This window comes from Schistocerca piceifrons, chromosome 2 (genome assembly GCF_021461385.2).
Source record: "Schistocerca piceifrons isolate TAMUIC-IGC-003096 chromosome 2, iqSchPice1.1, whole genome shotgun sequence".
In the NCBI taxonomy this organism is placed as follows: Eukaryota; Metazoa; Arthropoda; class Insecta; order Orthoptera; family Acrididae; genus Schistocerca; species Schistocerca piceifrons.
In genome coordinates this window covers 1,027,309,369-1,027,336,396 of record NC_060139.1, presented here as the reverse complement: position 1 = coordinate 1,027,336,396, position 27,028 = coordinate 1,027,309,369, and the positions used below count along the sequence as shown (strand labels likewise).

The 27,028-nt window shown below is 43.8% G+C and overlaps 1 protein-coding gene across 3 annotated transcripts in view; it reads left to right on the top strand.

Annotated features, from left to right (window-relative positions):
- Positions 1 to 27,028, top strand: part of LOC124776601 (cell division cycle protein 23 homolog) — an 89,594-nt gene that overhangs the window by 36,323 nt on the left and 26,243 nt on the right. For all 3 annotated transcript variants that reach the window (XM_047251669.1, XM_047251671.1, XM_047251670.1), the window contains 2 exons: positions 14,825 to 15,004; positions 15,486 to 15,650. In XM_047251669.1, coding sequence (XP_047107625.1) covers positions 14,825 to 15,004; positions 15,486 to 15,650 — 345 coding nt within the window. The remainder of the gene's footprint in view (positions 1 to 14,824; positions 15,005 to 15,485; positions 15,651 to 27,028) is intronic.

The following is a 27,028-nucleotide window of genomic DNA, read 5'->3' as shown; positions in this document are numbered from 1 at the left end:
GGTAAATCCAGCAGATGTAAATTGAGGGCCATTGTCGGTCACCAATGTCTCTGGAAGATGCAGGAAAGAACTTGGGTGGTATGGGCGGATGTCGTGATGGACGTGCAGGAGACATAAGGGAACCCAGTGCCTGTGTCCACAAGAATAATCCAGGAGGGGCTGAGGAACGGGCCCGTGAAATCCAAGTGCAAGTGGGACCAAGAAGAAGCATGAGGCCACAGGAACAAGGGTCTAAGGGGTGCCGACTGGTGCTGTTGACAAGAGGGACATGCCGCCACCACCATGCGGGTGATGGCAGCATCCATCCCCCTCCAGAGGACATGCTGGTGGGCAACGTGCAGGTGCTCCAAAGCCCACTGATGGAGGGAGGGCAGCAGCGCAACCCGCCACCTTCCTCCCTCAGAAACAAGTGGAGGAGACTCATTTATATCCATCTCCTCTCAGAATCGTGAGTGCTACAATACTGCCTTTACCATATGGGAACGTGACAAGCTCTCACCTCATCCTGATCTGCTGCCCCAGGGACGGACAACGTTTACATTCAGATGTTGCAGCATCTTACTTTTGCAGGCAAGCACTTTCTTCTTCATACATACAATCACATTTGAGCAGATGACACGTTTACGCTAGCATGAAGTTACTATCATACCCATACCTAAGCCTTGTAAGGACAAACACCTTCCTTCTAGCTACCAACCCATTTCTCTCACCAGCTGTGTTTGCAAGGTGATGGAATGTATGATCTATCGCCAGCTGGTATGGTGGTAGAGTCTCGCAGTCTACTTATCACTTCACAACGTGGATTTCGTGTGCGCCATTCTGCAGTTGACCATTTTGTCACTGTGTCAACCCATATTATGGTCAGTATCCTGCGGAAATTGAGGGCCATTGTCGGTCACAAACGTCTCCGTAAGGTGCGGGAAAGAACTTGCATGGGACTGTGACTGTGTTTTATGATTTGAAGAAAGCTTGTGACACCTGCTGTAGGACTGGTATCCTCTATACTCTATACACGTGGGGCTTCCAAGGCTGCCTGCCCCATTTCCTTTAGGAATTTTTTAAAAACGGAGTTTTCAGGGACCGTGTGGGTTTGGCCTTGACGGACCCGTTTATCCAGGGTGCCTCGAGGTCCGTCATGAGTGTAGGCATTGACCCTAATATAGACTGTCTCCGAGCAGGCATCTTTTTCTCCCTTTTTGTCAATGATTTTGTGATCTGTTGCATTTCTCCACGGACTTTTCTCTCTGAGTGACGTATTCAGTGATCTCTCAATAGTCTTGACTTGTGGGGCATTGACAACCACTTTTAGCTTTCCTCTGACAGAACCATTCCTATGAATTTCTGGTGGGTCAGTGGATTTTTTTCACCTTCTTTACATGTTGGGCCTGTTGCTATTCTGTTCAGTGAAACTATGAAATTCCTGGGGCTCATGCCTGATTAAAAACTTCCTTGGTCCTCCCACATGTCCTATCTGGCTGCATGCTGTACCCGGTCCCTCATTGTCATGTGTGTCCTAAGCGGCATTTCCTGGGGAGCAGATTATACCACCCTCCTCTGTTTGTACCAATCCTTTGTCCATTCAAAACTAGACTATAGGTTTTTCATACATGCATCTGCACATCCATCCATCTTACACCATCTTAACACAATCCACATTGTGCAATACATTTGGCCGCTGTTGCCTTTTACACTAGGATGGTTGAGAATCTGTACGGCGAAGCTGCCGAACTACTTCTGTCATATCGGCATGATGTCCTCCTTAGTGGATATGCGTGCCATTTGTATGCCATACCTGCCCACTTGTTGTATGCCTCCTTTTTTTGATGATTCTTGTGACCTCCAGTATGAGGTGCGCCATTCTTCTGTTACCTCCCAGAATTTGCTTTTGGCTACTTCTCTGGCAGCTTAACTTAATACTACCTGCCATGTTCCAGAATGGTGTGGACCCTTCACTGCCTTAGCTTCGTGTGGTGGCCCATGTTGATCTTGGACTTCATTCGCTTCCCAGGGGCACTACTCCAGATTTGATCTATCACTGCAAGTTTTTTGACCTTCACACACAACTTAGCGATACCACTTTCGTGTACACTAATGGCTGTAAGACCGACCATGATGTCGAGTGTGCCTTCCATCATGGCATCGACCAAATTCAACATGTTTATGTTTGATTTTCACAGCAGAGCTCCTCACCCTCTATCAGGACACCCAGTACATCCGACGACAAAGGCTTTTTGATTGTGTTGTATGCTCCGATTGTTTCAGTGCCCTTCAGAGCCTCTGTGTGCTGTACACAGAACGTCTTCTAGTGTGACAGGTCCAAGAAAGCTTCCACTTCCTTGCTGTTGAGGGAGCCAATGTTATGTTCATGTGGGTTTCTGATCAAGTCAGTCTGATAAGAAATGAGGCTGCTGATGCTACTGCCAAGGCTGCAGTCCTTCTAACTCAGCCTGCTATCTCTTCCATTCCTTTGGGTGAGCTCTGTTGCTGTCTGTTGGCAGGCGGTGTCACTTTGGCGTCACCACTGCTCTTCTCTTCACGGGAACAAAGTTGGGGGAATTAAACCTCTCCCAGAGGTGTGGCTGACCTCCTCTCGGCACTCTTGCTGTGACATGATCATTTTACCTAGGTTGCGTATTGTGCCCTGTCTTTTTGGCTATAGCCGTTTAAGTGGTGATCCTCCACTACTTTGTGCTCATTGTCATCAATCTTTGGTGGTTTGCCATTTCCCAACCAAATGCCTTTTCTTTAACCACTTGTGTTCCAGTGTATGTTTGCCATCTGAGTTATCAGCCGTTTCAGTGAATGATGCACAGGATGTCTACTGAGTTTTACTTTTTATCCATCTTAGTGATATGGCAAAGGACATTTAATCTCCAGTGTGTCTACAATGTATTTTGTGGATCTAAGGTTATGACATGGGCACTTATGACCTCGGTTGTTTTTGCGGCTGAGAGAGAGAGAGAGAGAGAGAGAGCACAAACATGTCCCACTCAATATGCCTTTGGAGGGTGTGGCTGTCCATGTGAGCACTTCTCTGGATTTTACTATCTGGTCTGTAATGTGTATCTCCCTCTTGATGGTGAAATGTTTCAGAAGGCATTGTCTGCACTGATTTCTCAACTCCCTGACCCTTCCTCATGTTGGGTGACTTCAGTGCTCACAACCCTTCGTGGGGTGGAACTAGGACCATTGGCTGCAGTGGCACTATTGAAACTTTGCTCACAGAGCTTGATCTTTGTCTCTTGAATAAAAGTTTCCCCACCCACCTCAATGTGGTATCCAAACCAGATATGGAACTTGATTTTTCTGTTGCAGCCCTGGTCTTCTCCCCTCCATCTATTGGAGAGTCAGTGACAACCTGTGTGACAGTGATCATTTGTCAATCATCCTGATCCTTCCTTAACATCACTTGCCTGGGTCTCCACCCAGATGGCCTCTCAACAATGCTACCTTGAATGCTTTTTGCCTCTGCCATCACCCTTAGCACCTCATCAGGTGACGGTAACAGTATTGCTGTCCAGAGCACAACCTCACTCGTTCTGTTGGCAGCAGATTTTGTGATCACCATTGGAAGATAGTACCTTGGAGGGCTTCAGAAATCACCATATACCTCCAGGGGGCTTACCTTCTTTGAAGGGTTTGTGCTTGGCTGCACAGGGACCCAGCCTTTGCAGCATGTTTCCCCTTCCGTGCTGCATGTCTGTCCTCTTGATTTCTTTTCCCTCTCTCTTGGAGAACATGTCTGGGATGTTTTTGGAAATGTGTTCTGTGTATTCAGTAGCCAATACCAGAACAGTCTCTCCAATGTTTTTTGTTCCTTTTTTTCCTTTCTTCTTATCCGTTCTTCTATCCTTCCTCCGCTTTGACTTTTGAGGCTCCTTGCTTTCCTCTTCCTTCCTGTGTGCACCGGGAGGCCAGCCCACACAGCTGATGTGCAATAGGCAACTGGGTAATGCATAATGCCCAGTCCTGTGTTTACAGGTAGGGTTCACACCTACCACCTGGCACAGGCCAGGCCCAGGGAGGGGTGATTGTCTGAGCTGCAATCTTCCCAAATTGCTACCGCCTCTGTCAGGTGTTTGGGAGGTGTGACCTGAGGTGTGAACAATCCCCTAAGGCAGATGGGCTTGCTTCTGAGGAAGAATCCCAAGTTGGAAGTAGTGTGCCACTGTGGATGCTGGCAATCGTGGGGGATTTTCTCACAGTGAGCCAATCGTCAACTTCACAGTCAACGTCTACCAAACTTAAACGGAATGAGGCTAATGCTCCTCCACAGCTATCCAGTTCATGTTGAGGCCCATCAAACGCTGAATTCTTCCTGTGGTGTTATTTCACTGGGCTGCTTGATGGTCTGACGGAGGCAGAAATCCAAATGTACCTCTGATCAGGGTGTCATTGCAGTCCACTGGGTGATGAATAAGGTAGATGCATCCTTAGTGCCCACATGCACTCTTTCTCCCACTTTTGATAGTGTGGGGCTTCCATCAAAGATCAAAGCAAGCTATGAAATTGACAGTCCGACCGTACGTTCAGAACCCGACGCTTGCCAGTTGTTGGCTAATCAGAAAATCGGAAACCCTGCATTCTATTGTCTGGCACTTACAGTACTGTTCTTGCCACATCTTGTTCCATGAAGGACATGGCCTTGCAGACATGTGACCTCAAATTCAGCACTGCAGTTGTGAAATCGCCCAATGTCATGGTGACATCCCTGTCTTCTTCTCCAGCTGTGCAACAAGCCCCCAAACTATCGCCTCACAGATTGAATACACCTGCTACACAACTACCAGACCCGAAAGGACAGAAGAAATACTCCCGCGAAGACTTCCTATGTCCCTCCAGCCAACAAATATCTTAGGTTTCCTCTGTCAACCAGAAAGGCTCCAAGAAATCAAACAAAGGCAAACAGTCTTCTCCTTCGCCGACTCAGAGATCCTCTTCGACAGTGTCATCATGCAATACCCTTGCTTGGCTGATCTCCTTGTCACTGGTGCACGCCACCAACAGTTTTTCTGCCTTGGACTCCACAGAGTAACAGAGGGAGAATGCCGACACCTCTGCAGATCTCTTGGAGCAGGATCATCCAGCCTCTGCGCCCTGTAAGAGTGAGTCTTTGAAGGCTAGCGCTCAGCAGCTGCCGAGGTGACACTCCTTCATTTTTTCCCTCCACCCCTTTCCTTATTATGACTCTGCTCCAGTGGAGCGTTAAATGGCCTTCAATCCCACAAAGATGGCTGCTATTAAAATTGCAGCATCCACTTGTTCTCTGCCTCCAGAAAACAAAATTGTGTCCTCATGACCGCTTTGAGCTCTCAAATTTCTTCCCAATCTGCTTTGACATTTGCCCCAAGGACAGCATCTCATCTCAGGAGTGAGTCCATGCTGCTGCTCATCCAGGATGACTTTCATAGTCAACCATCTCCCTGACTACCTGGTTTCAGGCTGTTGCAGTCCACATTTTTCTTCCTCGCTTTACCTTTGTCCTTTGTACTGTTTACACCCCTCCATCATTGTGTCACCAGGGCAGACTTCCTCCAGCATATTGGGGAACTCCCTCATCCCTTTCTGCTGCTCTGTGACTTTAATGCTCACCATCCCCTTTGGAGCTCATCCAGAACGTGTCAGAGAGGTCCCCTCTTGGCTGGCCTTCTCAATCACCTCAACGTCATCTGTCTTAACATGGGAACACCCACATTCCTTTCAGACTGAACGCACACCAGTTCCCATTTGGTCGTCTCCTTCTGCACTGCCCAGCTTGCCGATCATCTTGAGTGGTCAGTTCTCTCTAACACATACTCGAGTGACCATTTCCTGTGTGCTATCCGATGGCTGACTCCTGACCCACCAAAGTGCACATCCAACAGTGGACAGAGGTGTGCTGCTACGCAATTTGCATGCGTAAACATGCTCTCCATATTTTTAACCATCATCCTACAATGGCCAACAGTATTAATTACTAACAGTTGCTTGCATGGTGTTATGTTCTTCGGGATAGCATAAAAGTTAGCTGGATATCATTTACTAGTTCTTTTCACAGTTCCACACCATTTTCAGTCATGTTGGCCAACCTATCATGGCTGTCTGGGACCAAGGTCCATACTCAAATTTCCATCCTGACTGTAGAATATGAGGTCTTAGGAACCCTACTGCTATCTTCAACACCTTGGGCCACCATTTTGCAGAGATGTAGAGCTCCTGCCTCCATCAGAAATGAGTGGAGGCGGATCGGACGATACCCTTCTCGTCTCAGAATCATGAGTGTTACAATGCTGCCTTTACTATTAGGGAGCTAAATCATGCTCCCACTTCATCTCGATCCTCCGCCCAAGGGCCGGACAATGTTCACATTCAGAATCTTTCTCCTGAGGGCAAGCACTTTCCCCATCATACTTACAATCACATCTGGACAGGAGGGATGTTTCCCAGACGCTGGCGTGAAGCCACTGTCATATTGGTACCTAAGCCAAGCAAAGACAAATGCCTTCCTTCTAGTTAACGCCCCATTTCTCTCACCAGCTACTTTTGCAAGGTGGTGGAATGTATGATTCCTGCCCGGCTGTTATGATGGGTTGAGTCTCGCAATTTACTAACCACTGCACAGTGTGGATTTTGAGTACCCCATTCTGCAGTTGACCATGTCGTCACTTTGTCAACCCATGTCATGAACAGTTTTCTGCAGAAATCCCAAATTGTGGCCAGGTTTTTCAACTTGAAGAAAGCCTAAGACACCTGCTGGAGGATTGGTATCCTCCATACTCTCTACACGTGGGGCTTCCATGGCTACATGCCCTGTTTCCTTCAGGAGTTCTTAAAAGACAGAGTTTTCAAGGTAAGTGTGGGGATCTGCCTCGTTGGACACCAGTATCCAGGAAAATGGTGTGCCTCAGGGTTCCGTCCCGAGTGTCGTCCTCTTTGCTATTGCCATTAACCCTATTATGGCCAGCTCCCTTTTTGTTGACTATTTTTCCACCTGTTGCAGTTCTCCACACACTTGTCTCCTTGAGCGGCGTCTTCGACATCTGTTGTCTTCACTCATGGAGCATCAACAATGGCTTCCACTTTTCTACTGACAAAACTGTTTGTATGAATTTCTGGCAGCACATTTGGTTTCTTCCACTGTTCTTCTTCCATTCATTGAAACTACGATATTTCTGGGACTCACGTTCAATAGAAAATTTTTTTACTCCTCCCACACATCTGACCTGGACGCCCATTGTAGGGGTTCTGTCAATGTCCTATGTGGTATCAGCGATACTTCCTGGGGAGCAGATTGGGCCGCCCTCCTCTATTTGTATCAGTCCCTTGCCCATTCAAAACTAGTAAATAGGTGTTTCATTTATGCAGCTGCACATCTGTCCCTCGCTCTTATACTATCCACAATGGTGGGATCCATTTGGCCATAGGTGCCTTTTACACTTAACCGAACTACTGCTGTCATAGTGCTGTGACTTTCTCCTCGGCAGATTGGCATGCTGTTTGTCTGCTATGCCTGGCCACCCATCCTGTGCTGCCTCCTTTGATGGATCTTTTGATCACCAGTATGGGGCGCATCCCTCTTCTCTGTTACCACCTGGAGTTTGCTTTCGGCTATTGCTCTGGCAGCTTAACCTCACACTGCTTGCCGCTTTCCTGGTGGGTGTGAACCCGTCACCACCTTGGCTTCATGTGGCGGCCTGTGTTCATGTTGGCCTTCATTCACTTCCTAAAGAAACCACTCCAGCCTCGCTCTATTGCTATAAATTTCACGACCTTTGCACGGAACTTGGTTGTAGTACCTTTGTCTACACTGATGACTCTAGGACTGACTGTGGTGTCGGGTGAGCCTTCATCAATGGCACTGACATTTTTCAGTATTGTTTGCAGATTTTGGGCAAAGATTCTACCCCCCCTGTGGTCACCACTCCTCCACACGTGTACTAGATGTCTACACTTACCCATATGCTGTTGTCAATTGTTTTGTTCTGTATTATGGTCAAGCCTCTGCATCTGAGAATTTTCAGCCTGCGTTTTGTGTCATGAAACAGTGGGTGGAGTGAATTCTCTTACCTTCCACTACACATTACCTGGAGACATATAATGCTCCGTTCATTGAGTGAGAATTCTTCAGTGCCTTTGCCTTTTTCCTTGCATGGCTTCAGGGCCCCGCTGTACCACAACGAAATGCTCAAACACCCATTGTTGGATTCTCAGCGTCACACAATTGCCAGTTTCTACTGTAACTGGAGTGAAGATGAGCTCATATCTCGGTGGCAAGAAAGTGTGATCATCCTGGTACTGATACCAGGCAAACACTCCCTTGAGATGGATAGATATTGTCCAATTTGTCTAACTAATGTTCTGTACAAGTTGCTTGAACATATGGTGAGCCAGCAGCGTGTTGGTACGTTGAGTTTCAGGTTATCTTTGCTCTATCTTAGGGCTGTCTTCGCCAAGGTCGTTCTAGTGCTGACAATTTGGTCTGCCTAGAGACTGCTATCCAGTCAGCTTTTGCCTGGTGTCAACACCTTAGCACTTCTTCTTTGACTTGCAAAAGGCTTATGACACCACTTGTCATCACCATAGCCCCTTTTTCCTATATGAAGCCTGCTATAGAGTTTTGTTCGGAGTTCTTGTTACATGGTTCTTTCCAGATTCACATTGGTGCTTACCACAGAACCTCACATATGCAAGAGAATGGTGTCTCGCAGGTCTCTGTATTGAGTGTACTCCTTTTTATACTATCTCCCAATAGTACAGCTACATCTATGGGGATATTAGTGATACCCTCCCTATACGATGATGATCTTTCATGTACTATGGCTCCTCAACTGTGGGTATTGCTGAACACTTACTGCAAGACACCATACGAAAGCTGTAGTTGTGGGCTCATCCATGGTTTCTGGTTTTCAGCCACCAAGACATACATTGTGCACTTGTTTTGTCATCTTACCATCCCTCCACAACCAGAACTCTTCCTCAAAAGACCAATTTCTCAGTGTGATGAAGTCTGATCGCTTTCTAGGACTCGTCTTAGATACCTGGTTGGCATGGCTTTCCTGCCTTTGCAAACTCGATGGTCATCTTAATACTCTTTGCTGCGTCAGTAACACCAGCTGCGGCACAGGCGGCTCTACACTTTTGCAGCTTTACAAAGCTCTGATCCTGTCCTGTTGTGATTATGGGAGTCTTAGAATATGGTGTGTCTTTGCTTTCAGCATTGTGGATGCCTGAACTAGTACACCATTGTGGTGTCAGACTCGCAACAGGTGCCTTCCAACCAGCCCTGTGAACAACCTTCTCATGGAGGCTGGGTTCCACCCCCAAAGATCAAGCACCAGCAACTGCTTCTGAACTATGTGATACATATTTGCTGCTCTCCTGAGTGTCTGAACTATCATGCCCTTTTTCCTGATGGAGATCCATCTCTCACAACAGCGACAGAGTCCCGTAGTCACGATTGCAGTTCACATGCAGTCTCTCTGCTTCAAACTCCCAACCACCCCCATTGTCGCCTCTTATCAGGAAGAATCACATATGCCCCTGTGGTGTGTATCCCATCCTGGATCTGTCTGCACCTATCCTTTGGATCAAAAGGCTCTGTTAATCCCATGATTTTTCGCCACCTTTTTCTGGCTGTCCACGATGTGATTTCCAGGTTCAAAAGTGGTATGTATACACTGATGGTTATACAGTCGACTGACAAACCAGATTTCCCTGCACACGTGCACAGTGCAGCGAACTAGGCGCTGTACCAAGTGGGTGCAGTGTATTCAGTGCTGAGTTAGTGGCCATCACTCGAGCCCCCTGTCATGTTTGTTCTTGCACCAATGAAATGTTATTAATTGGTAGTAACTCCCTAAGTTGGCTTCAGGCTATTGCCCAGACTTTACACTTGTTGGATGCGACTATCCAGGATCTCCATTCTGACCTCCATCAAGCTGGATGGTCAGTCATCTTTGTCTGGACCCCAGGTCACATAGGGATCCCAGGGAAGAAACATACAGCCTGGTTAGCCTAGTTGCCTACCAGGATGCCAGCTTTGGGGATGGAGTTATTGGAACTGGAGCTTCAGTTGACTCTACATCATCAATTTTTGGATCCTTGGAACACTGATTTGTGTGCTCTGGTTTCTCCAAAGAAACTGTGAGCGGTAAAGGGGGCCATGATCATGTGGCAGTCTGCCCTCGTGCTTTTTTCAGGTAATCTACTGTTCTGTCGGCTTTGCGCTGGCCATATTTGGCTGACACATACCACATCTTATGATATGAGGATCCACCTCACTGCCAGTGTTGTACCAATCTGATGGTGATCACTCGTACTGGGCTCCCTCAATTTGGCCACCTTACGGCGAAATCTTAAACTTGCTGACATGCTGTCTCTGGTGCTTGCAGTTGACACCAGAGTGGCTGATTTGGTTTTATGTTTAGCCTGTGAAAGTGTTTTTTATTCCTCATCATGGGTTTGTGAGGTAGTACACATTGGCTTTGTCAGCTGCTTGAGGGACTGGGATAGGTGTCTCATCAATTGCTCCAACCCAGGGGGCCCATGGGTGCCCGTGCTCAGTGGTCCAGCCTGGCTCCTGCCCTTTCCACATTTTTAATTCTTCTTATTCTTTTACATCTGTCATTGGTTTTCTGTATTTTCATTGTTCTCTTTCCTGAAGTTTTATTGAGTTGTTTGCATTGTTAATTTTCTTTGATAAGGAAACAGCATTTGCATGCGTAGCATGTCCTGGGTGCCTCCAGCTGCTTTCTGGGCAGAGTAACTCACCTGCCTTCACTCTCTTGCCCCCCCCCCCCTCTCTTCTACTTGCTTCTATCGCTTGGTCTTATTCTTTTTTGGTTACAGTCAGATTTCTGACGATTTGTCTCCTGTGTCCTTCCTTTCTGAGGACTTTAATGGCTTAATGTATACAGAATAGGGACTGATGACCCCATAGTGTGATCCCCTTAACATTGTTAATCCAATCCAATCACAGTTATTGGGATGACAGACAGAATTAACATGTCTGTTTTTGCTTTTTGTTAAAATATGGCACTGGCTTTTGTTTTGATGATACTATTCATCATTTGGAAACAGTAAAAGCAATTATCACACATGGGACTTCCTTTGTAAATGTTGTATAGTTCTACTCATGGCACACACAAAAGGTGCAGACACAAATGTCAGTTACATCTAATGCCAAAAATGAATACTAAGAAAAAAAATCATAGTAAATTTTAATACTAGAACAACGGAGAATGTGAAGTTCCTAGAACAGTGACAGGAGGTTGTTTGACCCTGTGTAAAAATTTGCACTGGTTTTACTACTTATTTTCTGTACACAATTTTTTTCTATTTATGTATACATGTTATTCATTTTCAGTACTGTTACTTTTGAAATGATTTTAAATCATCATTTCTCTAAACTAAATTTTCTTCTTATTATACTCTGTTCAAAATATCTTTAGGATTGACGCTTTGGCACATTAGCATGTGGAACTTTGGAACTGAGGTGCCACCTCCTGCACAAAACACTTATGCCATCTCATTTTTGTTTTATTCATTGCAACAAATTACTAAGGTGGTATGGGAAGGTTTAAAATATGCATTACCTTGTGAAATTTCTGAATTTTCAAGGTGTGAGAAACTTAATTGTTACTGAATTTAGATCAATGCATTATTGGAATGAAACTTTGAGAATACATTATATTGTCATCTGCTAGTACCCGGAACATAATGAAACGAGTCATAGTCAATTGAGGCAAAATTATAATTTGCTTAGATGTGGTCTCTTTGTTCACAAAAGTACCTGTTGAAGACACATTAAAGTCATAAGCAGACAGATTCACTCCGGAACTACCAAACCGTTCTGCCATACCTTGATAAGCATCTATTTCGTGCATAGTGAGAAATTTTATAAAATGACTCACAGAATACCCATGGGTTCTCCATTGTTTTTGTCAGTGGTTCTTCATGTAGCATTTCAAAGCACGTTTGTTAATTTCATTTCTCTTTGTTTATGTAGCTTCATTTGTTATGCTAACACCACTATGATCTGGCCACATGGGATGTGACCTGTTCACCTGTTCATTAACCATGTGAATAGTATGCACACTATTATCAAATTAACTGCCGAGATGGAGAGAGAAGATAAATTACTATTTTTAGGTGTTATGCTCGAACAGAGATGAACTCACCCACTCTCTGTTTGCTAGAAGACAACCCATGCTAACCTATACCTCAGTGTGCAAGGGTATAATCATTCTGCCCAAAAGAATACAATATTAAAAAGACTGATCCATACAGCCAAAACTGTTTCTGCCAAGTATCACCTAGATTCTAAGATCAGATATCTGAAAAAGTTGTTCTGGGAGAACAGTTATTAGTGAAAGATAGATAAAGAAACAAAAACACAGATGCTTAATCATCACAAGATTATCATTGTAGGGCACTTCTTCCTTTCTTCAGATCTACAGCAAATGAAATAGACAGTCGGTAGGAATGATTTCAGAGTGGTGCACATAGTACGGATGTCATATGTACTGACATCATATTAAATACCACTATTTTGTAAAATCTGCTGCTGCCAAACACTGCCTCATGAACAAACAGAAATCTTATGCCATGCATTTACCTATTCTTTTTTTGTCATAAAAGAAGCCATTGAGTGCAAGCAATGCAATAACTATTTTCACTGAGACATCAGCTGCACCCTTAGTGGTATCCACAGTCTAAGGAAACCAGCTTTGCTACCAATGTTCCTCAATCATAGACGTCAATATAATGTCTGATAGGATATCAGTGCTCTGTGTAATGATTTCTCCATTACATAATGTGGCAAATTAAATTAAGTACTACATAGCTGCAGATAACTCCTGATGACAACAGAGAAAGTTGTTGAAAGCTTGATCTGGTATGACAAACAATGAAAAATTTTTCCAAGGACTCACAGCCTTCTTATTAACGATGAATATTTAGGAAAAAATAATTTTCCTACTCGGTTACTTAAATTGTGCAATCCAAACATTCAGCTGAATTTGCTTTTTTGTGATAAGAGTGAAAAAACTGCTGCCATTACACACATCACAGTCACATATGCATGAAGTGATACTGTCATTGGATAATAATGTGATCATTTCCTCTGCTGAATTTTCAAAAATGACTTTATTCGACCATGCTTTTTCCATAATGAGCTGTGTATGGTTGATGGCTTTCTTCTGGTCTTTGGTTGTGGAGTGCTCTGGCTGCAGAAAGAGTGCTTTTTGTTATTTCTGGCAACATAACCTGCAATCTTCCGTGTTTTTTCATTCAACTGCAGCACCACTTTCTCTCCATAAACAACTTACAGCTGCAAAAGATCCATAGTGTAATGTACTTTATACAGAACTCTTAAACAGGTATGTGCTACTGCGTGGATAAGGATCTGCTACCTTAAGAGTGACAAATAATTTGCTGAGTGTCAGATGTTCCTTTCTGTGATGATGATCCTAAACATGGCATCCTGAGCAAATGAACCTGTCGTAGTAATTCATTTATCCATATAACATTTTCCCCCTGATGTTCTAGCTTTCTTTCTTTCTTTGACATTTTCTGCCAGTCTTCACAGAAATGCTTTCATTAACATTAAAACCTGCATCAGCTATTTTGTTCAACTTGATAAGTGAGCCACCATTAAGTTTCTGTTTCTCAAAGTAGGTCCACAATGCAGTAACCACTTTATTGATTAACCTCAGATCAAAGTCTGCTACAGTTGGGTCACTCTAAGAAGATCCCTGGCAGTTGCAGTGGGCTGGGCATAGCAGCTCCACGTGCCTACAATGTTGTCAGCTGTCAGGGATCAACTTACTCAGACTCGACTGTAGCTGGGTGAGTGACATAGAACATTTCCACTGAATTTCCATTCACTGTGCTACACATAACATCCACTCCCTCCCCCCACCCCTCCCCTCCCCAGCACCACCACCACCACCACCACCACAATCAGATGATGTCATCTGTAGGCAGGGATGAAAAGCTGGGTTTGTAATGAAAATCAACCCTACTACAGTGTAATAGCCTGAAATTTTTTAATAATTGTGATGTTTCTGGTCATGAAAACATGCATTTCATGATGTAGCCATACTGATTGGTTTTAGTAGAAGCAAATGTTAATGTGTTGTACCTGAGCAGGGGTGAGGATGGCTTCTTTAATTCTGAATATACTAAAATCTAGATAAGATATGACCTTAAGTTAAGAGAAAAATGGCAGGGGAGCATGATAATAAGGAAGTATGCTCTTTTGTCTTCATTGATCTTGAATTCTGGGTGTCCTTTTTACTTACACACACACACAATTTGGGCAAGTTTAAATTTAGGGATAGAGAATGGCAAGAAATGTTTAAGATGTGCACTGTATAGTGCGACTTGTGGAGTATATGCATTTAGATGAAATGAGCATATTGTGCACTTCTGCCATCCAGTACTCAGAAAATATGTGCAGTAATTAGTGCCAAATCTGTTGGATTATCACAGGATATCGTTGTTTTGTGGAAGTCCATGCCACATTGTTCTGTGAGTGAAATGGAGGTGTAAGATTACTTTCAGAGAATAATAGACTTTAAATAAATCCTACAGCAAATATTGTTCATCACTCTCTAGACTCTTCGGCACTGTATATTACCAATGCCTTCTTCAAAAGTCACTCCATTTGGAAGTGTCATCGTAAGTAAAACTCATGTCTCTTGTTTTTGTTTAAAAGTGTATTGATGTAGCACACTAATGAATAAGTGTTGCTTCATAATCTGTCTTATTAAGAATAGAATTAGTCTAGTAATGTTTTGTAATTCAGCAATACTTATCAGTAAGAGTCACTTAATTTTTACAGATGTGGATATGGCAATCAACACTTTTCGTCGTGTGCAGAAGGCAGATCCACACCGCTTAGACAATTTGGACACATATTCAAATTTACTGTATGTTAAGGAATTGAAAGTAGAATTGGCTCACTTGGCACACCACGCTTGTGAAATTGATAAATACAGAGTGGAAACCTGCTGTGTCATAGGTAACACATACTTCATTTTTTAAGTGATTCATTGAACTGTAAGTTTGCACAGTCTCTTTCATTTTGCCTGTCTGCAAGTCAGCACCTCTTCGGTATGGTGAACAGCAGTCTGTCCTTTCCATATTGTTATTGTAAAGTGTTATAAATATTTATAAAATATTTTTTGCTTTTTTATGAAATGAGGGGATATAAGTGGAATGTATGAAGCAGATTGTGATTATCCTTAGGGTGTAAGGTATTTAAAAATATTTTACCATTAGTTTTTGGCTTTTCTCCACATAAAAAATTACAGAAGTTTTCTGTTTCTAATTTTATTGCCTTGGTTGTAAATATTTTGAACTTACAGAGATACTTTATATTTTATACTGCACTTCATGGCAGTAGCAAATATAAGATAACATAAGATACTATTTATACTGGGGAGGCTATCAGAATAAACACAAGAGAGTAGGCATTGTCAAAGTACTCTTTTCTTTTTCAGGAAATTATTACAGTTTGAGGTCCGAACACCAAAAAGCAGTACTGTACTTCCAGAGGGCCTTAAAACTTAATCCACAGTACCTGGCAGCATGGACCTTAATGGGTCACGAGTTCATGGAAATGAAAAATACTAATGCTGCAATACAGTGCTACAGACAAGCTATAGGTATGTAAATATGTGGCTTGAGCACTAAATCACATCTCTCTTCATATTCTTCTTCACTCCAGCTTGACTTTTGAGGATTTAAATATTTAATTATTCTGCTATTCCAGTGAGATATTTAGTATGTAACACTTACTTCAAAATTATCTCAAAAGCTGCAGGAATAAGTCAAACTGTATGCTTTACTTGAAGTAATTTTGTGACTGGCATTTCAGTCGGGTAAAATGTGGACCTGCTGTTATTCAGCTATAGCTTTTCTTCACTCTCCCATGTACTCCTTACGATGCCTGCTTTGCGGTAATACATACAAGAAGGTATGAAGGAGTGAATGGGAGGGATTTGAGGAGGGAGGCTGTTACGCATGTGTGGGATTTTGGAAAAAGATAATGCAATGAAGGCAGAACAACACAGTAACTTTGTGCTTTATAATTTATTCCACTTGTTAAGGGAACAAGTTCAATCAGTGAAAAAATGAAACTCCCTGGCAAATTAAAACTGTGTGCCAGACCAAGACTCAAAACCCAGAACCTTTGGCTTACATGAGCAAGTGCTCTACTGATTGGGCTACCCAAGCGTGACTCACAACCTGTCCTCACAGCGTTACTTCTGCCAGCACCTCATTTCTTACCTTCCAAACACCACAGAATTTTTCCTGTGGAACTTTTGCTACTACAGCTTCTGGACGAAAGGATATTGCAGAGACACAGCTTAGCCACTGTGTGGGGGATTGTTTCCACTCTCTGTAGTGGAGTGTGTACTGATTTGAAGCTTCCTGGCAGATTAAAGGTTCATTCTGGAAAAGTTCCACACGGCTGTGGCTAAGCTGTGTCTCTGCAATATCCTTTCTTCCCGGAGTGCGGAAGAGTGCATCGTCCTGCAAGTTACGCAGAACTTCCATGACGTTTGGAAGGTAGGAGATGAGTTACTGGCGGAATTAAAGCTGTAGGGACAGTTTGTGACTCATGCTTGGGTAGATCAGTTGATCGAGCACTTACCCACAAAAGGGAAAGGTCCTGAGTTAGTCCCAATCTAGCACATGGTTTTAATCTGTCAGAAAGTTTCAAATTGGTGCACATTCTGCTGCAGAGAGGTGGATTCATTCTGGAGGCAGTGAAAAAATGTTTGCTTGATGAGCAAATAAGAAATACAAGAACCATTTTCCATCTAACTACTCACACCCTTGACTATCCCATAGAATGTAGCCCTGTGCTTCAGAATATGCTTTATAGACCAATGAAAAGTGATACACGCTTGATGTGTTCTCATGGTCATATCTACGAAGATATTTTGGCAGTTTTATGAAAAGGGTAGATTGCTACTCGCCATACAGAGTAGATGTTGAGTCGCAGGCAGGCACAGTGAAAAGACTGCTAACATGTAAGCTTTTGGCCAAAAGGCCTCTTCCCAAAGCAGACCACACACACACACACACACACACACACACACACACACACACACATAGTGTCTCTAGCTGCTGAGGCCAGCCCAGCATCTAGAGACAATTGGGCAATGGTTTGTTTGTGTGTGTGTGTGTGTGTGTGTGTGTGTGTGTGTGTGTGTGTGTGAGTTTACGTAGAAGAAGCCTTAAGGCCAAAAGCTCACATGTTAGCAGTCTTTGTCATATCTGTCTGCAACCCAACAGCTCTCTATGGTGAGTAGCTAATTATCCTTTACATTATATTTTCATTATTCCATCCTGGATTTTCCAAGGTGTTTTGGTTAAAATGTATGATAAGTTATACATACCAGTTAAATGAAAACCTAGATATATAACCATGTCCAGTTGATAAATTTGTTTCTTCATTAGATATTCTATGATTGAATACATGCTGTTTGCTTTTCATTCCGTATTGGTATCAACTAAAAGCTGTGGAAAAGCAAAGTCTCTGCTTGATCTGTTTACATAAAGGTGCATTTCTCTATATCAAGGGCGTGCCTTTGCAAAATTTGGAATAAATTGAGAGAAGGTAGGGGCCAAGTTGAAGTTTTGAGTTGATCCATGAGGCTTAGTGGCTCAGTTGATAAGACATTGCTTGTAAAAAGTAGATATACAGATTAATTTCTGAAACAAAGTTGTGGAAAAACTCGTGCTCTACTGCATGAGCATGGTAGTACCTAAAAAAATTAAATTCCAGTACCATTTTGTGTTACTTTTTGGAATGCTCCATCTTAATGTTAGAGGAGCAAGTTTATTAAAAAGAAGAAATAGAAGCAGTTTCAGTGTAGTTTGTTAGGTTTTCCATAGAGAATTTTGACCATAGGAAAAAATTTTTGCTGACAAAAGCCTTTTGTAATTAGAAGGGTGGTAATCATTCTAACTGATATTCAAGCCCAGGCTTGTTTCCATCAACTATTAGTAGGAAAAGATACAACCTATCAACACTAGAGGAGAAACTGAAACGAGGAGAAATCCAGTTTGTCAGTTGCTGTGATACGTACAGTCAAGCTGTGTGACACAAAATAGATGGGGGTCTATTAATCTTTCAAACACACACAAATGTTTGACAGGAAAATGGTTACAGAAGACAATAAAAAATCAAGAAGCTGTAGTTTATCGGTAAAAAATCTAAAATGGGATGGTCAGTTATCACAATACGTTACTGAATTCAGTTGACTCAATGTGTAAAACTGTGAAACAGTGCATATCCTTCACTTTCCACATTCTAGTCATTTGTTTTTTAATTTCCAATAATCTATGAGGGCTTATATGTCAATAGTAGTATTTCATCTCTGGTTAGAGAATGTGTAGAAACTTGTGTGACAGAATGAGGAAAAGCTGACAAAGGAAGACATTTTGAATAAAATGCTTACTGGTTATGGTTTTTTTGGAATGTTTTTGTAAAGGCACTGTTCATGAAAGGAGTGCTAATGTGTAAATGTGCAGCTTGCTTGAAAGAGAAGTGTGAAGATGCAACAACTTGTTTTATGATTTACCGTATGAAGAAAAAACAACATGGGAAAGAGAAAGTAATAGATAACTCATGAAAAATTATTTTAAAAACCCAAGATGAAATATGAAAGAAATGAAACTATGTTTGTAACTTTTCCAAAGACAGTCTAAACTGGAGAACAAAGAGGTGTGAAAAATCCATGTAGCTTCTCACGAAATTTCAATCACCAGCTTTCTCCTCCAAATGTGAGAATATTTTGTTGACACTGCCCTACATAGGGAGAAGTCGTTGTCATTTTCATCATCATCAGCATAAAATAACGGAAATCAGAGCTCACACAGAAAGATATAGGTGTTCATTTTTTCTGCGTGCTGTTAGAGTGTGAAATAATAGAATTATTGTGAAGGTTGTTCGATGAATACTCTGCAGGCACTTGAGTGTGATGTGCAGGGTATCGATGTAGGTGTAACTATTTCACCAGCACTTAAAGCTTCTGATTTCAAACTTTCTCTCCAAATGACTTACTGCACTGACATGTTGAGCGTTCCATACATTATATTATATATTTCATATGTGGAATAAAAAATAGCTTAAAGAATAGTGTAGATTCTATCAGAAGCAAACATAACAATTACATGTCTCTCGTCACACACAACTTTTGTGCAAGTGCAATAATTGTTGTGGTACATAGACATTTTGACCTAGATGCTTCTCGAAGGCTGGCAGATTTGAACTCTACCAGTTTATTTCGTGAATTATGTAAAATATAAAATATTAACTACTACTGACATCACCCCTAAATGTTCAGCATAGGGCTCATTTGCCTTTTAAGATAACTGCAGGCTGACTCCTTTTTTTGGTTTGGTTATTCGTATCCCAAGAAAATTGTAACAGGCTAATACACAAGATGGCGAAAGCTGTACTCATGGCACACAATTTGCAAAGTATACATGCAATAAGATGACAACAGTTGTGGGATAACAACATTCTCATATACAGATGGTGGTGCTATTACATGCACAAGGTAAAAATGGCCAGTGCGTTGACAGAGTTGTTATTTGTACTCCTGTGAAAATGCTTCCAATGTGATTATGGACACACAATGGGAATTGACAGACAGTGAACGCTGAATGGTGGTAGGAGCTAGATGCATGAGACACATGTCATTTCAGAAATTGTTAAGAAATTTGGTATTCAGAGATCCATGTCGTCAGTGTGTGCCAAGAATATCAGATTTGATCTGTCATTGCCAGTCACGACAGACAATGCAGTGACTGATGACCTTCACTTAATGACTGATAACAGCAGCGTTTGTGTGGAGTTTTCAATGCTAACATGGAAGGCAAGACTGCATGAAATAACCACAGAAATCAACCATGCAGTGAAATTTGGTGTTAATAGATGATGGCAGCAGACAACTGATGCAAGTGCCTTTGCACGCGATGAGTCCATGGAGTCAAGTTGTCGACAAGACACTGTGCAAGCTGGTGGTGGCTCCATAATGGTTTGGGTTGTGTTTACGTGGAATGGACTGGATCCTCAGGTCCTGCGGAACCAGTCATTGACTGAAAATGGCTATGTTTGGCTGCTCGGAGATTGTTTGCAACCATTCATGGACTTCATGTTCCCAAACAGTGCACTGGGCCACAATTGTTCGTGATTGGTTTGTAGAACATTCTGGACAATTCGAGTGAATGATTTGGCCACCAAAATCGCCTGACATGAATCGCATTGAAAATTTATGGGATGTAATCGAAACTTCAGTTCATGCACAAAATTCTACACTGGCAACACAGTTATGGATGGCTATAGAGGCAGCACAGTTCAGTATGTCTGCAAGGGACTTCTGATGACTTGTTGAGTCCAAGCCTCATTGACTTGCTGCACTATGCTGGCTGAAAGGAGGTCCGATGTGATATTAGGAGGTATCCCCTGACTTTAGTCACCTCATTGTGCTAAAGATAATGTATGCATGCTCTTCCTGTAACATAACTGCCCCACATGCAACAGTTTAAGGAACATCTTGTGCAAGTCACTACCAAATGGGCCTCATATGAAATGGATTCAACCAAACTGGATTGAAATATTTATGCTGTGGGTAAACAAACGCCAAAATAATGGAGTAGTATCACACTCAGTCATTATCTTGTACACCTTATTACAGAAGTGGATGCTTTGCAGTACTGAAACACACTGAAATAAACCATCATAAGGGTGCTACCTGTCCCTACAGACCACGTAACAAACAGTATAATTTGCACCCATCAAACAGTAACTTAAGATGAATAAACTTAAACTATTAACTTAACTGTTAAGATTTATTGAGTGAATATAGTGAGGAATAAGTGGAGAACAGTGAGTTTTGTGATCAGGTAGCACAGTATGATCCTGAATAACTACAGTGATTAAGAAGTGGTCCCTATTTTGTTAAAGGCTACTAAATGGTATGCCATAAACAGCCACTAAAGATGTAATTCTTAATTGAGAAAGTAATTTTAATGTCTCTCTGAATTTGCTAATACAGTGAATCATTTTCTGGAGAAGCTACAAGTCAGAAAAGAATTGCATTAACAATTTTTGTATTTATTTTATTTTTGGTGGTGACAAAACTTGAATAACAAGAGTCATTACTGTTAGGGCTCAAGCAACACTGAGCACAGGGTGGGGTGTGCTAAGTGTGTAAGTCAGCAGCACCTGGTAGTAGCTTGAATGCAATGAAACTTTTTTGTGTTGTTGTGGAAACTTTAATATAATCCATTAACAATGATAGGTGAAAGCCTTTGACTAAAAGCAATGTATTTGTTTATAAAGAAACTTTTTCTGCTACCAGTCACTTTTTCTTCTGTTTATTTCTTGCACAACATGTTTTGGTAAGTGATTCCCATTTTCAAGTGCACTTTTCGTGTCCTGTGCATTTTGATGTGGGAGATGGTGCATTATTCTGATGCCTATACCATTATATACTCTGGTGTGCGAAACTTCAATATGAAAGGAACTCTCACAAGACTTTTCAGTGCCAAGTAACATAACTCTGTGAAACTTGAAACATACATAGAAAAAACAGATGCTATAGCAGGGAAAATAACCGAAAGAAATAAGCAATGAAACTTTCATTTAAGTACAATAATTATACTGAAGTCACCATGATTTCTGATGGTCTCCAGGGCAATACAGAGATGGGACATGGTTCTTAGTAGAGTGTCTGATCACCACAGGCAGAAACAAATATGCTCTGCAACACAATCCCGTGATGACCACAGGATTGGTGTGGTAGGACATTCTGTTCCTTGACCACCACGGTTAACAACTGCTGGATGGTCGTTGGTGCATGTGATCTTCATGGGATTTAAGTCAAGGGAACAAGCAGACCAGTCCATTCATCAAATGACCTCTCATACCAGTAGCTCATGTGGGTTTCTTGGATGTGATCTCAATTTTCTTGAAGGATACTTGTAATTTTATTTTTAAGGTGATTTAAAAAAAAAGAAAAGAAAAGAAAAAGAAAGAAAGAAAAAAAGTGACCTGGGCATGAACGTCTCCATATGAGCCCCCTGTGGATCCGGGGGTTAGAATAGGCCCGAGGTATTCCTGCCTGTCGTAAGAGACAACTAAAAGGAGTCTCACAAGTTTCGGCCTTTATGTGATGGTCCCTTGTAGGGTTTGACCTCCATTTTCCAAAATTTTTGCAAAGAACGAGCCAGTTAGGGAAGGGTGCCTTGCATGGTGCATAGTGTCCATCATGTGCTGAGACCTCTTGCATCCTTCGTCAATGTGGATCTGCACTTCCACTCATTCTCCAGCTGTAGAGTGAAGTCACCCTCCTCGATATGTTTTCCTCTATCCTCTGTGCAGTATTGCTTTCTGCGTTGTTGATGGACTTCTTAGCTCGTTTGTACCTGATATCCATCATGGTAGCCAGTCCGTTGTGGTGTGGCCGCCATGTACCCTGTGGTTGTAGCCCCTGACCACACAGGGAATGCTCTGCTAATCCCTGCGCTGTTAACTCCCCATGTGTGCCAAGTAGTAGATGCCCGTCACCCTGGGGCATCGGGACTCCCGGAAATGGCCATCCTGACAGGTGGCTTGTGCTGCAGCTGGGTGGTGCCTGTAGGAAGGCCCCCTGGTCAGAGTGGGTGGCATCAGGGCGGATGACACGCCACAAAGTGTAGTACGTTATCTCTTGCTGGTGGGCAAACACCAGCAGTCTCTAAGCAGTCAAGGTCTAACTTCAATGCTAAGAAATACAACTCTAAATCATTCCCTTCCCTGGCCAAACCATGGGGGGGAACAGCAGGCTAAGGATGGCAGCGAAGCTTATTCACCCCGGTACGTCGTATGTACAAGAGTTGATGGGGAATCTTTCTTGTCAATGAAACCTCAGTTTTTTGTGGAGCATTTAGAGGACAAGTTTGGGGAGCTGGAGGGCTTGTCCAAAGTGCGGTCAAAACAGCATCCTCTTCCCAGTCACAAGCACTACTCGCCCGTGAGAAGCTGGGGGATATTTCTGTTTCCATCATGCCCCATAAGAACTTAAATATGGTCCAGGGTATCATATTTCACAGAGACCTTCTTTTGCAGCCTGGCGATGAGCTGTATGCCAATTTAGAGCGGCGAGGTGTCTATTTCGTCTGGCGTGTCCACCGGAGTCTGAGGGATAATCACATTGCCACCATTGCCTTTGAGGGTGACACATACCTGAGAAGGTCAACTGCTGGTCTACTGCTGTGACGTAAAGCCATATATCCCTCCCCCGATGCTGTGCTTTAAGTGTGGGACGTTCAGCCATATGTCTTCCACTGTAATTCCAGCGTCACCTGTCGGGATTGTGGGCATCCTTCACATCCCAACACTCCCTCTGCCCCACCTCCCATCTGTGTCAGCTGTGGAGAGCACCATTCGCCTTTCTCACCAGACTGCAGGATTCTCCAGAGAAAGAAAAATAATGGAATACAAGACCTTGGACCGACTGGCCTACACTGAGGCTAAGAGAAAATATGAGAGGCTACATCCTGTGCGTATGACATCAACCTACGCCGCCGCTATGAGAATGGTTCTACCATCTTCTGATCTGCTGCATAGGGTTGGCTCTCAGAACCGTCAGACTCCACCTGCCCTCTTGATGTTGGGGGGCACTTCTCTCCCTGTTGCTCCTGCACAACCTACTTCAGCAGCAACACTCCCCCAATTATCAAGGACATCAGTCCCCACTTCCCAGCCAGAGAAGCGTAAGTCTTTTTCGGTCCTCTCGCCAGGAAGAGATACCTTGTGTCACTCCCTTCCCATGTTCCTACCATTGGCAAAGCTGCACACGCTAGTGGCTGAAGCAACCACAGGTAGCTGGTCGTAGGGCTTCACGGTCTTCTTCAGTCCCTGAGACTGAATCACTGAAGCTCTCCCAAGAAGGCAAACCTAAGAAGCAGTGAGAGAAACCAAAAAAGAAAATGACCCCCAAGAACCAAGGCACTGCGGTGGCAACCACACCCCACTTCCTACAAGCTTTGGGTATGAGGATGAGGTGGAGATTCTGGCATCCGCTAAGGACCTAGATTTCGCTGGGCCCTCAGACATGGTGGATGTCGATCGCACAGATACTCATCTGGTGGCAGCAGGTGACACTGATGCGTAGACTGCCTCACTGAGTGTTTCACACCTTCCCAGTCTCACGATCACGTAATCCTCCAGTGGAATTGTGGTGGTTTTTTCTACCACCTGTCTGAGCTACGGCAACTCTTAAGCTTTACGCCTGCTTTTTGCATTGCCCTCCAGGAAACCTGGTTCCCGGCAATGCGGAGCCCTGTCCTCTACGACTATAAGGGATATTACAGGAACTCTAGTGACTATAATAGTGTGTCAGGTGGAGTTTGCATCTATGCCCTGAAGTAAGTATGTAGTGAACCTGTGCCCCTTCAAACCCCTCCTGAAGCTATGGCTGTCAGGATAAGCATGACGTAGGAAATAACTGTCTGCAATGTAGATCTTCCTCCAGTGGTGCAGTACCCCTGCATGTATGGGCTGCACTGATTGATCAATTCCCTAAACCTTTCCTGCTTTGGGAGATTTTAATGCACATAACCACCCCTGCCTCTTAAATACAGGTGCTCCCACACGTTTCAGTGTGGCACATGGCACATATTCAGCCACTGATCTCTCGGTTTGCAGTCCTGACCTTCTCCCATCTGTCCACTGGAGGGCACTCCTCCGGTGTTGTGTCCACCGACGCCTACCCAGATGAGCTTTAAACAGGGCAGATTGGGAAGCATTCACCTCTGCTGTCACCATTAAATCTCCCCCACATGGTGTCATTGATGTTGTCATTGAGCAGGTCACTACAACGATCATTTCTGCAGCAGAAAACATGATCCCTCGTTCTTTTGGGTGCCCCTGGTGAAAGACAGTCCCTTGGTGGTCGCCGGAAATCACTGCGACAATTAAGGAGCATTGGTGAGCTCTACAGTGACATAAGTGGCACCCTTCTCTAGAGCACCTAATAAACTTTAAGTGGCCCCCTGCCTGCGTTAGCCAGCTTATAAAATGACGGAAACAGGAGTGTTGGGAGAGGTATGTGTCGACCATTGGGTGCCATACATCACCTTCCCAAGTTTGGATGAATATCAGACATCTTTTTGGGTACCAGTCTCCAACAGGTCTCCATGGCATTAACATCAATGGCATGTTATCTACTGACGCAAATGCTATTGCCGAACACTGCTGAGCACTATGCTAGAGCCTCTACGTTGGAGAACTACCCCCCAGCCTTTTGCATCCTCAAACAGTGGATGGAAAGGAAAGTCCTCTTGTTCACTACATGCTACAGTGAACCCTATAATGCCACATTTACAGAGTGGAAGCTCCTCAGCACTCTTGCACATTGCCCTGACACAGCTCCTGGGCCAGATCAGATAAACAGTCAGATGATAAAACATCTCTCATCTGACTACAATCGACATCTCCTTCTCATCGTCAACTGGATATGATGTGATGGTGTCTTTTCATCGTAGTAGTGGGAAAGCACCATCATTCCAGTGCTCAAAACCTGCTTGATGTGGATAGCTACTTTCCCATCAGCCTCATAAACTTTCTTTGTTAGCTGCTGGAACATATGGTGTGTTAGCGGTTGCGTTGGGTCCTGGAGGCCCGTAGTATACTGGCTCCATGTCAGGGCAGCTTCCTCCAGGGTTGCTCTACCACTGATAATCTTGTGTCCCTCGAGTCCGCCGTCCAAACAGCATTTTCCAGGTGCCAACATCTGGTTGCCGTCTTTTTCGACTTCTGTAAAGCGTACGACATGACCTGGCGACATCATATCCTTGCCACATTGTGTGAGTGGGGTCCCCGGGTCCCGCTCCCGATTTTTATCCAAAATTTTGTGTTGCTCCATACATTCCGCGTCTAAGTTGGTGCCTCCCAGAGTGTGTGTGTGTGTGTGTGTGTGTGTGTGTGTGTGTGTGTGTGTGTCCCTCCCTATTCAGGAGAATGGCATTCCGCTGGACTCTGTATTCAGTGTCTCTCTATTTTTAGTGGCTATTAATGGGCTAGCAGCAGCTGTAGGGCCATAGGTCTCACCTTCTCTGTTGGTGGATGACTTCTGCATTTCGTACTGCTCCTCCAGTACTGGTGTTGCTGAGCGGCGCCTACAGGGAGTCAGTCACAAAGCGCAGTCATTGGCTCTGGCCCACGGTTTCCAGTTTTCAGCCGCTAAGTCGTGTGTTACGCATTTTTGTTCGCATCACACCGTTCATCCAGAACCAGAACTTTACCTTAATGACAATCCATTCACTGTAGTGGAGACATATTGGTTCTTAGGACTGGTTTTCGATGCCCAATTGACTTGGCTACTTCACCTTCGTCAGCTTAAGCGGAAGTGATGGCAACACCTCAATGCCCTTCGCTGCCTGAGCACCATCTGGGGTGCAGACGCTCTACGCTGCTGCATCTCTACAGAGTCCTTCTTCAATCCTGCCTTGCCTATGAGAGTCTGGTTTACGGTTTGGCGGAACCCTCAGTGTTGCATTTACTCGACCCCCGGCACCATTCCGTCGTTCGCCTAGCGAGAGGAGCCTTTAGAAGGATTCCAGTGACCGGTATCCTGGTGGAGGCCGGAGTCCCTCCATTGAAGGTTAGGCATGCACAACTGCTCGCCAGTTACGTTGCACATGTTCGTAGTTCACCTGTGCATTCGAATTACTGTCTCCTTTTCCCGACCACAGTGGTCCGTCTCCCGCATCGGCAGTCCAGGTCAGGGCTTACAATGGTGTTCGTGTCCGGCCCCTTATGTCTGAACTGGAGTCCTTCCCGGTACCACCTCTCCTTGAGGTCCATTCATGTACACTTCCATGTTGTACACCTAGGCCGCAGATCCTACTGGACCTTTCACATGTCCCTAAGGACTCCGTTAACCCTACGGCTCTCTTTTCACTTCCTCTCGATTCTTGACATGTACCGGGGCCATGAAGTGGTGTACACTGTCAGCTCAATGGCTGATGGTCACCT